A 17,239-nucleotide genomic window follows, 5' to 3' on the forward strand; every position below is an offset into this window, starting at 1 on the left:
ATTTTCAGTTTTCCCCTCCTTACTCCCAGACTGTCCTAGCTAAATTCTTGCTTGAAGAATTGCTATTTGCTAAGAAACGATTTGTTTATTTTTACCATTTTAATTGAAAACAATCACAGTGAGGTACTCAATTGTTATCAAGAAATAATTTGATATCGAGATTAAAAAAAACTTCTGCATTGGACCTTTAACTAAATCACTCAATATATCAATTGTAGCTGTAAAAAAAGCATGAGAATAGATTTAGAAATGTACAGTCATAGAATACTGTGGTACATCAAGAATGAGTTGAGACTGTCTACAATGAGGACTCAAGAGTGAAAATCTATGGCTTTAAACTGTTATTAATTATTTAAATTAAATAAATCAGCCCACATTTTCTCCCAGTCCTATTTGGTCAGTGGTGCTGCATTAAAGATCCTCAGAACCTGTTTGAATCCCAAATTTATGAAATCAAATAAAGTGCCTGAGTGTCTTGCCTGAGTCATTGGGTAGTTGGTCAACAAATTAAAATGAGTAACCTCATAGCATAGGGAATCAATAAATGTCGATTAATTCACGTGACACGTAGTCTGAATCCTCGTTTTATCTGCTTGCCGAATTAATCAGAATATTAATGAGTGTGCTGGCACTGACAAACCTGCATCCATCAGCAACCTATTGAGCTAATTGATTATTACAATTAACGAGTTGGAAACAAACTGATTATGAAAAAGCTTAGCGTTTTCATATTGGTAGAATACCTAGAAAAACAGTACAATTGCCCTTGATGTATCACACTTGGCAAGGAAGGAGAATTGTAATAGCGACGTCAACGTGCGAAAGAGGCACACACACACAGAAGTCAGAGATGAAAAGCGGTGGCAAGATATTTAATTTGCTTTCTTATCTGAACATCATTCTGGGGACCTACTCAGTATGAGCGGGCTGCTGTCTTATGTTGCCATGGCAATGTTTTTTCCACCTTCTACCCCTATTCTTGTCATCTGTGCATGTGGAAAATAATGGAATAGCCTAGAAACAGCACCATTCATAGTGTAGGCTGCTACACAATATATTATGTTATTGGAACATCTGTCATCACCCTGCAACTCAATAATAAATGTTTCCTCTCAAGGTTCACTGTAATGGTTACCATAAGAAACAACAACAAATACCCCAAAACACATTTTCAGCCTCACTTTTTCTGGGTTGCATTTTGATTACTAATGTTCTTCTAAGGCTCTGATTAGGTGTCAAACTCATCCCAAAGGAGAATTGGAACTGTCAGATGTGTGGGCCCTACACAAGAAAGGTACACTGTCAGTATTCACAAGATGTGTCAGTAGCCTATCTGGCTTTATGACCATGCTTGAAATATTCCTGCTGCAATTTAGTCAGAGAGATTTATCCAGGTCAGTGGAGACAACGAGGTTGGGAACTGCTACAAGGTATTCTTCCTCTTCAGCCAGGATGAAGCTATCTTCCTGGAATGGTGGCACCTCTTATTCTGGTTCTAGCCCAGTTGGTTAATGAGTGGAACAGTATTTGTAGTTCCTTTTTAGATGGCTCATCTGTTATACTCAACGGATTTAAATTGTTCCTAAATTATTAGTTTGTATGATATTCCTGTAATATCACACTCTACTCACTCAATCTGAATCCATTCTTTGTAATTTCCCCCTAATAAAAGAAAAAATCGGGTTTTTGTTATTTTGAAAATAAACATGTGGAACCAACAGAGGTGGCTTTTTAGAGCACAAGGCGCCAAACTACATTTCCCAGGATGCATTGTTAGTAACCTTACAACCCAACATGGCTGCGCCCTACCAAGCATGTTTTTTATTTGATTAACTTTAGTTCTCCTTTAGACACAGTTATATTTATCTGATTTGGATTTTTCATCACACCTCTGAGAATTCATACATTGCGATTGAAATGTAAAGAAATGTAGCGTATGTTGACACGATTTAACAGGGTCTGCGGCGTTAAATTGGCTAGCTATCAGGGCTAATGTCAATGCCCTGTACAGAAGCTTTAGCCAGCTAACGAATTGATTACCTAACGAACATTAATATGCAGCTGTCTTTAATAAAACATCAAGGGTGTGCAACACCTTTTTTAAGGCATCTTTTGGACTTCAGGGTTTATCAAACAAGACAAAGGAGCCAGTGCTGTAAAATAGCTTGCACGGTCATTAGACACCGATGGATGAAGAGGGCACCTGTTTTCTGCACACACAACACCACCAACAAGATGATCAGTACACAGGCTGACAAAGTAATGAACTCTACATTGCAGACAGCTTGCCGTGCAGTATGCATTATCTTACAGGTCATGGCCTTTATTGTAGCTAACTGCACTAACTTTGTTGCATAGTCACTTTACCCCTAACGTTACCTACATGTACAAATTACCTCGACTAACCTTTACCCCCTGTATATAGCCTCGTTATTTTATTGTGTGACTTACATTTGACTTTATTTTATTTAGTAAATATTTTCTTGAAACTGTATTGTTGGTTAAGGGCTTGTATAAGTAAGCATTTCGCGGTAAGGTCTACCTACACATGTTGTATTCGGTGCATGTGACAAGATTTGATTTGATTTGGTTATTTCTTGAAGGAGAACATAGATATGTCAAAGTTCCCAGTGGAGAGGATCAGAAACTTCAGCATCATTGCTCACATTGACCATGGGAAAAGCACCTTGGCTGACCGGCTTCTGGAACTAACAGGTAGCTATCACCTAAATGACCATATTCTTCTTCATTGGTATCATGGTGTTTGTAACTTTTTGTGCAAGCTGGCACCAACTGCAGGAGTGTGTGATGGATCACATTATATTTTGTGACATAAAAGGGAAGGGAAGAAATGGCACCACCAACTAACCCTTCACCTACAATTGAAGTCAATAAAACTTGTTTTCAACCACTCCACAAATTTATTGATAACAAACTATAGTTTTGGCAAGTTGGTTAGGACATCTACTTTGTGCATGACACAAGTAATCTTTTCCAGCAATTGTTTACAGACAGATTATTTCACTTAATTCACTGTATCACAATTCCAGTGGGTCAGAAGTTTACATACACTCAGTTGACTGTGCCTTTTAAACAGCTTGGAATTGACACAATTTGAGTCAATTGGAGGTGTACCTGTGGATGTATTTCAAGGCCTACCTTCAAACTCAGTGCCTTTTTGACATCATGAGAAAATCAAAAGAAATCAGCCAAGACCTCAGAAAAAAATTGTAGACCTCCACAAGTCTGGTTCATCCTTGGGAGCAATTTCCAAATGCCTGAAGGTACCACGCTCATCTGTACAAACAATAGTACGCAAGTATAAACACCGTGGGATGACACAGCCATCATACCACTCAGGAAGGAGACACGTTCTGTCTCCTAGAGGTGAACGTACTTTGGTGCAAAAAGTGCAAATCAATCTCAGAACAACAGCAAAGGACCTTGTGAAATGCTGGAGGAAACCGGTACAAAAGTATCTATATATCTATATATGTTGACGTAACCTGAAAGTCAACTCAGCAAGGAAGAAGCCACTGCTCCAAAACCGCCAATAAAAAGCCAGACTATGGTTTGCAACTGCACATGGGGACAAAGAGTGTACTTTTTGGAGATATGTCTCTGGTCTGATGAAACAAAAATAGAACTGTTTGGCCATAATGACCATCGTTATGTTTGGAGGAAAAAGGGGGATGCTTGCAAGCCGAAGAACACCATCCCAACCGTGACGCACGGGGGTGACGGCATCATGTTGTGGGGGTGCTATCCTGCAGGAGGGTCTGGTGCACTTCACAAAATAGATGGCATCATGAGGAAGAAATTACGTGGCTATATTGAAGCAACATCTCAAGACATCAGTCAGGAAGTTAAAGCTTGGTCACGAATGGGTCTTCCAAATGGACAATGACCCCAAGTATACTTTCAAAGTTGTGGCAAAATGGCCTAAGGATGACAAAGTCAAGGTATTGGAGTGGACAAACAACCTCAATCCTATAGAACATTTTTGGGCAGAACTGAAAAGCATGTGTAAGCAAGGAGGCCTACAAACCTGACTCAGTTACACCATCTCTGTCAGGAGGAATGGGCCAAAATTCACCCAACTTATTGTGGGAAACTTGATGAAGGCTACCCAAAATATTTGACCCAAGTTAAACAATTTAAAGGCAATGCTGCCAAATACTAATTGAGTGTATGTAAACTTCTGACCCATTCTGAATGTGATGAAAGAAATGAAAGCTGAAATAAATGATTCTTTCTACTATTATTCTGACATTTCACATTCTTAAAATAAAGTGGTGATCCTAACTGATCCTACACCAGGCCAACAGCCCGGAAGACAGGACTCTTTCATTCAACACATCTTCTAGATATTCTGCAGTAAAACCTTGTACATCCAAGTACTTCCCTGCAGTTTCCACAACAGCATCCATTTTCGGTGATTTAATATCCACTTTTGTGGTACAGTTCATAACCATTGCAATGAATTCTAAGGAGCCAACCTTACTAAAGCACAAATTTGTATTTGTTCCCTTGACCCATCGTCCTATACTCCCCTTAAGCTCTGGACCTCGAAGCCAGTTCCACTACTTGTTTTCATTGTTCCCCTCTAATCAGGGCTGATTTAGTCCTGGCCCACCAGGTGGGTGCAATTATCAGGTAGAAAAGAAAACCAGCAGGCTCCAGATCTCGTAGGTTAAGAGTTGAATACCCCTGTTCTACTCTCTTCACTGCCTCAGCATACGACACCTTTTTTTCTACTCTGACCCTGGCAACCTCAACCTGTCTCTCTTGCACCGGGCACTTCTGATTCCGAACAACATGGACACCCCCACAACTGACACAGTTCTTTCCAGCGATACTATGCAGTATTTTGTCCCATGCCCTCCTGCACACTTATGACATCTCAGAATCTCCCTCCTACACACTGCTGCAACATGACCATAAACTTAGCATCTAAAACACTTTAGTGGGTTTGGCACAAAATCTCTCACAGGATAACTGACATATCCTAACATGACTTTATCAAGTAAAGACTTTTCAAAACTCCTAAGGACAGACCTTCTCAGTTTCACCATGCTCGCCACCGCATCGCGCCAAACGGCAGGCATCACAGAAAAGAGTAAAGGTCCACTTTTAAACCCATTTAACAGTACCCAAATTATTATCTACCTAGCCTGAGACTACATATGTGTCAGCCAAAAGGCAGGGATCCACTTTCTCCAAAAATGTAACTCCCGCTGGGCCAGAATGACCCTTTTCATGACCATATGGGCGAGGCTCGTACTCAATTCTTCACCACACCTGCCACCGCAGGTAATTCATCCTCACTCTCGCCAGGTTTAATTTCTGAGCCATCAGAGACAGCAGACTACGGTTTGTACTTGGCGTCATTCTTCCTCAACACACATCTTCCCTCTGCACATGGCTCTTCTTCCTGTCTGTCCATAATCATGTCTATCCGTTCACCACACTCATGCCGTGCCTTCATCTGCCATATTGTTGGCAGAACACGCACTAATGGCCTTTCTCCAATACCCAACTTCGGTTCCATTGCCCAATTTACTATTCCGGCCATCTCTGGCCTCTCCATTCTCGCAAAATGTGGGCTACTCTGCATCTTTGTCTCGGGTTCCATGCTGGTCCATTACCATATTCATACACATAGATCACACAAATACTCATGCATTTCGTTTCTTGTATGATATGGCTCAGCTCATTGCTTGGTTTTTACAGGTGCCATAGCCACGACAGATAAGAACAAACAAGTTTTGGACAAGCTGCAGGTGGAGCGAGAGCGAGGGATAACTGTGAAGGCCCAGACAGCCTCCTTGTTCTACAAGTACCAGGGACAGACCTACCTGCTCAACCTCATTGATACACCAGTAAGTACATTGAACAATTTTTTTAACATTGCAACAATTTACAGTTAAGTTACAGTTCATATAAGGAAATCAGTTCATTCAAATAAATTCATTAGGCCCTAATCTATGGATTTCACATGACTGGTAATACAGATATGCATCCGTTGGTCACAGATACCTTTAAAAAAGAATAGGTGCGTGGATCAGAAAACCAGTCAGTATCTGGTGTGACCACCATTTGCCTCATGCAGCGCAACAAATCTCCTTCGCATAGAGTTGATCAGGCTGTTGATTGTGGCCTGTAGAATGTTGTCCCACTCCTCTTCAATGGCCGTGAGAAGTTGCTGGATATTGGCGGGAACTGGAATTCGCTGTCATACACGTAGATCCAGAGCATTCCATACGTGTTCTATGGGTGACATGTCTGGTGAGTATGAAGGCCATGGAAGAACTTGGACATTTTCAGCTTCCAGCAATTGTGTACAGATCCTTGCGACATGGGGCCGTGCATTATCATGCTGAAACATGAGGTGATGGCGGCGGGTGAATGGCACGACAATGGCTTCAGGATCTCATTTCGGTATCTCTGTGCATTCAAATTGACATTGATGAAATGTAATTGTGTTCGTTGTCCGTAGCTTATGCCTGCACATACCATAACCCCACCGCCACCATGGGGCATTCTGTTCACAACATTGACATCAGCAAACCCCTCGCCCACCCAACGCCATACACACTGTCTGCAATCTGCCCGGTACAGTTGAAACTGGGATTCATCCTTGCAGAGAACACTTCTCCAGCATGCCAGTGGCCATCAAAGGTGAGAATTTGCCCACAAGTCTTTTACGATGCTGAACTGCAGTCAGATCAAGACCCTGGTGAGGATGATGAGCTTTCCTGAGAATGTTTCTGTTTGTGCAGAAATTCTTCAGTTGTGCAAACCCACAGTCTCATCAGCTGTCCGGGTGGCTGGTCTGACGATCCCACGGGCGAAGAAGCTAGATGTGGAGGTCCTGGGCTGACGTGGTTACACGTGGTCTGTGGTTGTGAGGTCGGTTGGACATACTGCCAAATTCTCTAACATGGCTTTGGAAGCGGCTTATAGTAGAGTGATTAACATTACATTCTCTGGCAACAGCTCTGGTGGACAATCCTGCAGTCAGCATGTCAATTGCACACTCCTTCAACACTTGCGACATCATTGGCATTGTGTTGTGTGACACAACTGCACATTTTAGAGTAGCCTTTTATAGTCCCCAGCACAAGGTGCACCTGTGTAATGATCGTGTTGTTTAGTCAGATTTTTGATATGCCACACCTGTCAGATGGATGGACTATCTTGGCAAAGGAGAAATGCTCAGTAACAGGGATGTAAACAAATTTGTGCAAACAATTCGAGCGAAATAAGCTTTCTGTGCGAATTGAAAAATTTCTGGAATATTTTATTTCAGCTCATGAAACATGGGACCAACACTTTACATGTTACATTTTATATTTTTGTTCAGTGTAGATGGGACTAGATACCGTCAGTGACACAAGGGGTTTGTTTGTATTAGTCTTAATTACAGCACTCCTGGTCTTCTCTGTTTTCAGGGTCATGTTGACTTCAGTTATGAAGTGTCTAGATCCATCTCAGCGTGCCAAGGTGTACTGTTGATTGTTGATGCCAATCAGGTAGGTTTTTCGGCAAGGCAAAACTTTATTTTCGGCATAATGTGCATTTGACAGACACATTACCTGGGAAATGTATCCAAGGTAGTGTGTCATTGATGTGTTCTTGTGTGGATCAGGGGATTCAAGCACAGACTGTGGCTAACTTCTACTTGGCATTCGAAGCTCAGCTGACCATCATTCCTGTCATCAACAAGGTACATTTCCCAATTAATCTATGTTAGATAAGTGATTGACAAATATGATCATGTTCTGTTTCTTTTTCAGATTGATTTGAAAAATGCTGATCCAGAGAGGGTAGAAAAACAGATTGAGAAGGTGTTTGATATTCCATCTGAAGAATGTATTAGGGTGAGTTTATTGACTGAGATGTTGATAATTGCCAATATCTTAGTTTGGACAACTGTCTAAATATGATGATTCCTCCTCTCTTTAGATTTCTGCCAAACTGGGAACCAATGTAGAACAAGTCCTCCAAGAGGTGGTGAAACGGTTACCACCGTAAGTTTTATTTGACTCCTTACTTCCTGTTGGAAAAACAAAAAATGTCTTCCAATGTAATGCACTTACTCTTTGAATCCATGGCTGCCTCCCAAATGGCACCCTATTCCCTGTAGTGCTCTACTTTTGACCAGGGCCTGTAGAGATCTGGTCAAATGTAGTGCACTATGTAGGGAATAGAGTGCCGTTTCGGATGCACTCAACATAGTAATTTTTTGTTCTCAGACCAACCTTTAAAAAAGAGGACCCATTCAAAGCCCTGGTGTTTGACTCCAACTTCGATCACTACAGAGGGGTGGTGGCGAACATCGCTCTGTTCGGAGGCTATTTGTCTAAAGGAGACAGGATCATATCTGCGTACCTGGGGAAAAGCTACGAGGTCAACGAGCTAGGCCTCCTCAGGCCAGATGAGCACCCCACAGACAGATTGTGAGTGTCTTATCCTGCATAATATTCATCTTGTCTGATTCCATATCATTGGTGGTGACTGTTGTATTAAATGCACACTCTGTCAGTTCTCCCTTCCTCGTGGTAGTAAGATACAAGATGCTAATAATTGTATCGGTTCTTCTTGTTTGGTACATTGCTATATAGGCATATCATATTGGTCACATGGCTGTAAATGAACAATGACTCTTCTTTTCATTCCTGACACTGTGGGTGTGTTGTGCAGGTACGCAGGTCAGGTGGGCTATGTGATAGCAGGTATGAAGGAAGTGAAGGAGGCCCAGATCGGTGACACCCTCTACCATCAGAAACATCTGGTAGAAGCTTTGCCAGGGTTCAAGCCAGCCAAGGCCATGGTGTTTGCCGGTACGCTGACAGACATATAAGTGAGAAAACAATGCAACTGGTCCCATAATGTTGCATTTACAAAGTGTCAATAGGCAGTAGTTTATAAGCAAACATTAGTAGTAGCAGTTATCACTGATTTCTATCCTGAGTGTGCTTGTTGGCATCCCTCTCCAGGGATGTACCCTATGGACCAGTCAGACTACAGCGCCCTCCGCAGTGCTGTGGAGAAACTGACGCTCAACGACTCCAGTGTGACGGTCCAGAGAGACAGCAGTTTGGCACTGGGAGCAGGCTGGAGGTCAGATCATAACATGACCAACTAAACTACAATCATCTACTACTTAAAGCTGTACAAATGGTGACGGGGATGACCTTGACAGGATACATCGCTTTGGGTCAATGCATCATACCCTCCCTGGTCTGTGACTGCACTGCTATGCTTTATATTCTTCATTTGCTTTGAGGGATACCATTTTCAGCTGTGATCAAGACCCCTGTGTGACCCCGACTCTTAAATTGTTCGCTCCCTCACACTGACACTCACACTGTTATTGTTTTCCTTTGTTTTTCTTTTCTTCGTTTTGTAGACTCGGCTTCCTGGGCCTGCTCCACATGGAGGTGTTTAACCAGCGCTTGGAACAGGAGTACAACGCCTCTGTCATAGTGACAGCCCCCACTGTGCCCTACAAGGCTATCCTGTCCTCCGCCAAGCTCATTAAGGTAATAGACAGCACCACCTCTAGGGGCTTTAACTCACATATACAGTTGAAGTCAGAAGTTTACATACACTTAGGTTGGAGTCATTAAAACTCGTTTTTCAACCACTCCACAAATTTCTTGTTAGCAAACTAGAGTTTTGGCAAGTCGTTTAGGACATCTACTTTGTACATGACACAAGTAATTTTTCCAACAATAGTTTACAGACAGATTATTTCACTCATCACAATTCCAGTGTGTCAGAAGTTTACATACACTAAGTTGACCGTGCATTTGAACAGCTTGGAAATTCCAGAAAATTATGTCATGGCTTTAAACGCTTCTGATAGGCTAATTAACATAATTTGAGTCAATTGGAGGTGTACCTGTGGATATATTTCAAGGCCCGTCTTCAAACTCAGTGCCTCTTTGCTTGACAAAGAGAAAATCAAAAGAAATCAGCTAGGACCTCAGAAAAAAGATTGTAGACCTCCACAAGTCTGGTTCATCCTTGGGATAAATTTCCTAACACCTGAAGGTACCATGTTCATCTGCACAAACAATAGTACGCAAGTATAAACACCATGGGACCATGCAGCCATCATACCGCTCAGGAAGAAGACGCATTCTGTCTCCTAGAGATGAAAGTACTTTGGTGCGAAAAGTGCAAATCAATCACAGAACAACAGCAAAGGACCTTGTGAAGATGCAGGAGGAAACGATAAAACGAGTCCTATATTGACATAACCTGAAAGGCCGCTCAGCAAGGAAGAAGCCACTGCTCCAAAACCGCTGCTCCAAAACTGCTCCAACTGCACATGGCGACAAAGATCGTACTTTTTGGAGAAATGTCCTCTGGTCTGATGAAACAAAAATAGAATTGTTTGGCCATAATGACTATTATGTTTGGAGGAAAAAGGGGAAGGCTTACATGCTGAAGAACACCATCCCAACCGTGACGCACGGGGGTGGCAGCATCATGTTGTGGGGGTGCTTTGCTGCTGTAGGGACTGGTGCACTTCACAAAATAGATGGCATCATGAGAAAGGAAAATTATTTGGATATATTGAAGCAACATCTCAAGACATCAGTCAGAAAGTTAAAGCTTGGTCACGAATGGGTCTTCCAAATGGACAATGACCCCAAGTATACTTCCAAAGTTGTGGCAAAATGGCTTAAGGATGACAAAGTCAAGGTATTGGAGTGGACAAAGCCCTGACCTCAATCCTATAGAACATTTTTGGGCAGAACTGAAAAGCATGTGCAAGCAAGGAGGCCTACAAACCTGATTCAGTTACACCAGCTCTATCAGGAGGAATGGGCCAAAATTCACCCAACTTATTGTGGGAAACTTGATGAAGGCTACCCGAAATGTTTGACCCAAGTTAAACAATTTAAAGGCAATGCTGCCAAATACTAATTGAGTGTATGTATACTTCTGACCCACTGGGAATGTGATGAAATAAATCATTCTCTCTACAATTATTCAGACATTTCACATTCTTAAAATAAAGTGGTGATCCTAACTTTACTAGGATTAAATGTCAGGAATTGTGAAAAACTGAGTTTAAATGTATTTTGCTAAGGTGTATGTAATCTTCCGACTTCAACTGTACATATATTGCATTGGAAAGTTGACATGATATCACAGCAAAATAAATGCACACGAGTACATATTTGCAAATGTACAATATCAGTGAAAAGTTTGGATACACCTACTCATTCCAGTTTATTTTTTAAAACTATTTTCTACATAGTAGCATAATAGTGAATACATCAAAACTGAAGTAACACAACCAAAAAAGTGTTAAACAAACTAAAATATATTTTAGATTCTTCAAAGTAGCCACCCTTTGCCATGATGACAGCTTTAAACTCATGTCATTTTCTCAACCATCTTTACCTGGAATGCTTTTCCAATAGTCTTGAAGCAGTTCCCACATATGCTGAGTGCTTGTTGGCTGCTTTTCCTTCCCTCTGCGGTCCAACTCATCCGAAACCAACTCAGTTGGGTTGAGTTTTTATTATAACCCAACCCTGATCTGTACTTCTCCATAAATGTGTCCTTGACCTGTTTGGAGAGCTCCTTGGTTTTCACGGTGCCGCTTGCTTGATGGTGCCCCTTGCTTGGTGGTGTTGCAGACTCTGAGGCATTTCAGTACGTGTGTGTTACACTGAGATTATGTGACAGATCATTTGACACTTAGATTGAACACAGGTGGACTTTTAGTTAACTTATTATGTGACTTCCAGATCTTATTTAGGAGCTTCATCGCAAAGGGGGTGAAATCAAATGCACGCACCATTTTTCCGTTTTTGTTGTTGTTGAATATTTTTAAACAAGTCATTTTTTTCACTTCACCAATTTGAACTATTTTCAGTTTTTTTTCCGTTTTATGAAATCCAATAAAAATCCATTTAAATTACAGGGTGAATACTTTTGCGGGTCTCTGTACTCTTCTGTAAACTGGTCATCTCTATATACACGTCGCAAGACCCACTGGTTGATGCTTATTTATAAAACCCTCTTAGGCCTCACTCCCCCGCTATCAGAGATATCTACTGCAGCCCTCATCCTCCACATACAGCACCCGTTCTGCCAGTCACATTCTGTTAAAGGTCCCCAAAGCGCGCACATTCCTGGGTCGCTCGTCTTTTCAGTTTGCTGCAGCTAGCTAGCGACTGGAACGAGCTGCAACAAACACTCAAACTGGACAGTTTTATCTCAATCATGGACACTTCCACTAACAGTTGTGGCTGCTTTGCCCGAGATCGTTTTCTCTACTTTCTTGCCTTTTGTGATGTTTGTACCCTGTTTTGTGCTGCTACCATGCTGTGTTGTCATGTGTTGCTGCCATGCTATGTTGTCTTAGGTCTCTTATGTAGTGTTGTCTCTTGTCGTGATGTGTTTTGTCCTATATTTTTAATCCCAGCCCCCGTCCCCGCAGGAGGCCTTTTTGGTAGGCCGTCATTGTAAATAAGAATTTGTTATTAACGGACTTGCCTAGTTATATAAAGGTTAAATAAATAAAAACAATTGATGGTGAGATGTCTGTTACTTGAACTCTGCGTTTTGATGGTTTTTGCGACTGCACATAAAGAAACTTTCAAAGTTCTTCAAATGTTCCGGATTGACTGACCTTCGTTTCTCTTTGCTTATTTGAGCTGTTCTTGCCATAATATGTATTTGGTATTTTACCAAATAGAGTTATCTTCTGTATACCACCCCTACCTTGTCACAACACAACTGATTGGCTCAAACGCATTAAGAAGGAATGAACTTTTAACAAGGCACACCTGTTAATTGAAATGCATTCCAGGTGAAGCTGGTTGAGAGTGCCAAGTGTGCAAAGCTGTCAAGGCAAAGGGTGGCTACTTTGAAGAATCTCAAATATAAAATGTTTAATTATTTAAACTTTTTTTTCTTTCCATATGTGTTATTTCATAGTTTTGATGTCTTCACTATTATTCTACAATGTAGAAAATAGTAAAAATAAAGACAAATCCTTCAATGAGAAGGTGTGTCCAAACATTTGACTGTTACTGTACGTCAACTATTATTTTCAAACAGTGAAAAAATTGTTTATAAACTGTTTCATACACTGTCATGTGAAAAAATATATATGTATGTACATGGTAACCGTTGTTTGGTGAAGGTTCTAACTGTTGTGTTGTAGGAGCATGGGAAGGAGGAGATCACCATAGTGAACCCAGCCCAGTTCCCAGACAGGTCCGTAGTGAAAGAGTACCTGGAGCCCATGGTGATGGGGACCATCATCACCCCTGATGACTACATTGGGAAAATCATGAGTATCTGCTTGGTAAGCCAGCCTGGCTTTCAGGTGTTGCTAATTATTTGTTTTTAGGATCACTGTGTAACAGAGACATTTAAGAAAATGTGTTTTGATTACTTTCACTTTGCAAAACAAAAATAGTTTTATTTATTTTTCCCTAATTGCTCCATTCATGTAGAATCGCCGAGCCGTCCAGAAGAACATGGTGTACATTGACGACCACCGAGTGATGATGAAATATCTCTTCCCTCTGAATGAAATTGTCGTGGACTTCTATGACCTCCTCAAATCCATGTCTTCAGGATATGCCAGGTAATTCTATGTTGCATAGGGAACCTTCTCAGTAGGGCCCGGGACGATACCAGTATCGCAATAGTTTTTTTCATGGCAAAAAAAGAAAACACAAAGCAGACCAAACTCTTTGGTCCTTTAAAAACCTGCTGGATGTAAAATATTGTGTGCTGTAGATCTTGGAAAATAAATTCATGTGACTGGATGACAACATAAATTATGTTTGTTCCCAACATTATGCCTGTTTTCCTAAAGAAATGAAATCCGCTTCGTGTTTTGTTTCCTTGCCAGGATACGAACGAGTATCGGGATACTGGTATTGCTCCGGCCCAACTTTTCAGATTGATTTGGCAACCTGAATGATTAGAAGAACATGAGACATTGTATGTTGTAATATTGTTCATCAGCTTTGACTATGAGGATGCAGGGTACCAGGCTGCCCATGTGATCAAGATGGATATTCTGCTGAACGGGAAACCTGTGGAGGAACTCACCACTATTGTTCACAAGTAAGTCTTTGATACTTAGTGCTTAGACCTGCATCAGCTAATCTTTGGGCTCGGACGCCTACGGTTGAAAAACAAGTGTTGACTGAATCCTAACTCAAACTTTTGTGAATCTCTCCCGTTGACATTACTGTGATTCAACTCTTGAGTAAAAACAACGATCTACTATACAAATTATTATTTGGCTCAATGTATCAATCTTTCAAGGGCTACTAATACTATGATATATTTTAGTACCGTAATGATGTGACCCTTGGGTGTTTTCTGTTCTCCTATGTACAGAGACCGGGCATACAGTGCAGGCAAAGCCATGTGCGAGCGCCTGCAAGACGCCATACCCAGACAGATGTTTGAAATCGCAGTACAAGCAGCCATCGGCAGCAAAGTCATCGCCAGGGAGACGTAAGTGTCGTGGCCAAACATGGAAGAATGCACACAAGACCAAGTCATTTGGAAAGTTGGTAGCGTTTCAGATTGCACGACACCCGCTCTCTCTCTCTTGCAGAATAAAGGCTTACAAGAAAAATGTGCTCGCAAAGTGTGTAAGTAAACTTGTTCCTTTAATTCAAATGTTGGTTTGTACCAATGATTTAGATATACCCTAGGTGACAGACAGGGGGGCGCTGTGTTGAAGCCACGGTGCCTCAATCTTGGCACTCCCCCACCATTGTAAAAAATAGAAATGCATTTATTAATGTTTACATTCGTTTTTTGCCACATTTATTATATTACAGACACCTTAATGCATACTTTTCAATTTTATTATGTGAGCTAAACATCAAATAAAAAAGTGTAAAATATATTTTAAAAACCATTTGCCTTTAAAGTATAATTTAAGATGAATAATATTACTGTGCCCACTACAACAACAAAAATACTTAAATGCATGTAATTTTGTCCTTGAAAGATTTAATTGAAATAATGTAGAATTCCTATTAAGGACTGCTCCCACTGGGGAGTGCCAATATGGCCGACCTGTGTCTTCAAGGCCTCTCAATGGACAATACATACCGTCAACAATTCAGGGTTTATATACAGTACCAGTCAAATGTTTGGACACACCTGCTCATTCCAGGATTTTACTTTATTTGTACTATTTTCTACATTGTAGAATAATAGTGAAGACATCAAAACTATGAAGTAACACATATGTTGGAGATTCTTCAAAGTAGCGACCCTTTGCCTTGATGACAGCTTTGCAAACTCTTGGCATTCTCTCAACCAGGTTCATGAGGTAGTTACCTGGAATGCATTACAATTAACAGGTGTGCCTGTTAATCATTTGTGGCTTTTCTTTCCTTCTTAATGCGTTTTGAGTCAATCAAGGTAAGGGTGATATACAGAAGATAGCCCTATTTGGTAAAAGACCAAGTCCATATTATGGCAAGAACAGCTCAAATAAGCAGAGAGAAATGACAGTCCATCATTACTTTAAGACATGAAGGTCAGTCAATATGGAACATTTCAAGAACTTTAAAAGTTTCTTCAAGTGCTGTTGCAAAAACCATCAAGCTCTATGATGAAACTGGATCTCATGAGGACCTTCACAGGAAAGGAAGACCCAGAGTTACCTCTGCTGCAGAGGATAAGTTCATTAGAGTTACCAGCCTCAGAAATCGTCAATTAATTACACCTTAGTTTGCACCTCACAGAGTTCAAGTAACAGACACATCTTAACATCAGCTGTTCAGAGGAGACTGCGTGAATCAGTCCTTCATGGTCAAATTGCTGCAATGACACCACTACTAAAGGACACCAATAATAAGAAGAGACTTGCTTGGGCCAAGAAACACGAGCAATGGACATTAGACCGGTGGAAATCTGTCATTTTGGTCTAATGAGTCCAAATTTGCGATTTTTGGTTCCAGCCGCTGAGACGCAGAGTAGTTGGACGGATAATCTCTGCATGTGTGTTTCCCAACGTGAAGCGAGGAGAAGGTGTGATGGTGTGCTTTGCTGGTGACACTGTTAGTGATTTATTTTGAATTCAAGGCACACTTAACCAGCATGGCTACCACAGCATTCTGCAGCAATATGCCATCCCACCAGGTTCGTGCTTAGTGGGACTATCATTTGTTTTTCAACAGGACAATGACACAAAACACTCCTCTAGGCTGTGTAAGGGCTATTTGACCAAGAAGGAGAGTGATGGAGTGCTGCATCAGATGACCCGGCCTCCACAATCACCCAACCTCAACCCAATTGAGATGGTTTGGGATGAGTTGGACCGCAAAGTGAAGAAAAAGCAGCCAACAAGTGTTCAGCATATGTGGGAACTCCTTCAAGACTGTTGGAAAAGCATTCCAGGTGACTACCTCCATGAAGCTGGTTGAAAGAATGCCAAGCTGTCATAAAGGGTGGCTACTTTGAAGAATCTATAATTTAACCTTTGTTTTTGGTTACGATGTGTTATTTCATAGTTTTGATGTCTTCACTATTATTCCACATTGTAGTGTTTTAGTATGTTAGCTGATCCTTGAGTCTCTAGCCCCATTTTATAACTGATGCTAACATAGGTCCTTAGTCCTGATCTTGTTTACATTCTGATTGTGTTCATATTTACAGATGTCTACACATGGTATTAAAATATGTCTGTTATCCGTCCATCGTGTTTGCATTGTGACCAGATTTCCTGGTCCCTCCCTTTATGCAAATTATTTGGGATCAGGACAAAGTTTGCATGTTACAACCAGGTATAAACAGGGCTTTTCTCTCTTTCAGTACGGAGGTGATGTAACAAGAAAGATGAAGCTCCTGAAGAAACAAGCGGAGGGTAAAAAGAAGATGCGTTATATTGGAACCGTGCAAGTCCCCAAGGATGCCTTCATCAATGTTCTGAAGAGGAAAGACAAGTAGAATATCAGTATCCTTAGTCATTGAAGGTATTTTTTGTTCAACAAATTAACAAACAATATTGTTACAATCAAAATAACTTCAATGTCCCATACATAAAGATGTCAAATTTTAACATTGTTTATTCTTATAATGTAGATCCCGTTGCCTATGAAAACATGTAACAATTACCTAGTGAAATACTGTAAGTGCAAGGTGCAAATACATCAATGATGTAAATAATAAAACAAGATCAAATGTTATGTCATTTCTCTTTTTTCTTTCCCTTTGC

The 17,239-nt window shown here is 41.0% G+C and overlaps 1 protein-coding gene across 2 annotated transcripts; it reads left to right on the forward strand.

The window, feature by feature from the left end:
- The first annotated feature begins 1,769 nt into the window (after nucleotides 1-1,769).
- LOC139366342 (GTP binding elongation factor GUF1) lies at nucleotides 1,770-17,210 on the forward strand. 2 transcript variants are annotated; one of them, XM_071103712.1, is made up of 17 exons: nucleotides 1,770-2,259; nucleotides 2,604-2,715; nucleotides 5,734-5,882; nucleotides 7,455-7,535; nucleotides 7,652-7,729; nucleotides 7,800-7,883; nucleotides 7,969-8,033; nucleotides 8,259-8,462; nucleotides 8,707-8,846; nucleotides 9,003-9,126; nucleotides 9,416-9,548; nucleotides 13,202-13,345; nucleotides 13,497-13,630; nucleotides 14,017-14,118; nucleotides 14,398-14,517; nucleotides 14,621-14,657; nucleotides 16,837-17,210. In XM_071103712.1, the coding sequence occupies exons 1-17, from the start codon at nucleotides 2,056-2,058 to the stop codon at nucleotides 16,969-16,971; spliced, it is 2,046 nt and encodes a 681-aa protein (XP_070959813.1). In that variant the 5' UTR covers nucleotides 1,770-2,055; the 3' UTR covers nucleotides 16,972-17,210. The 2 variants fall into 2 exon arrangements, with proteins under 2 accessions (XP_070959813.1, XP_070959812.1); XM_071103711.1 differs by lacking the exon at nucleotides 7,652-7,729 and having other exon boundaries at nucleotides 1,785-2,259.
- Nucleotides 17,211-17,239: the final 29 nt, after the last annotated feature.

The sequence above is a fragment of the Oncorhynchus clarkii genome, chromosome 14, assembly GCF_045791955.1.
Source record: "Oncorhynchus clarkii lewisi isolate Uvic-CL-2024 chromosome 14, UVic_Ocla_1.0, whole genome shotgun sequence".
In the NCBI taxonomy this organism is placed as follows: domain Eukaryota; kingdom Metazoa; phylum Chordata; class Actinopteri; order Salmoniformes; family Salmonidae; genus Oncorhynchus; species Oncorhynchus clarkii.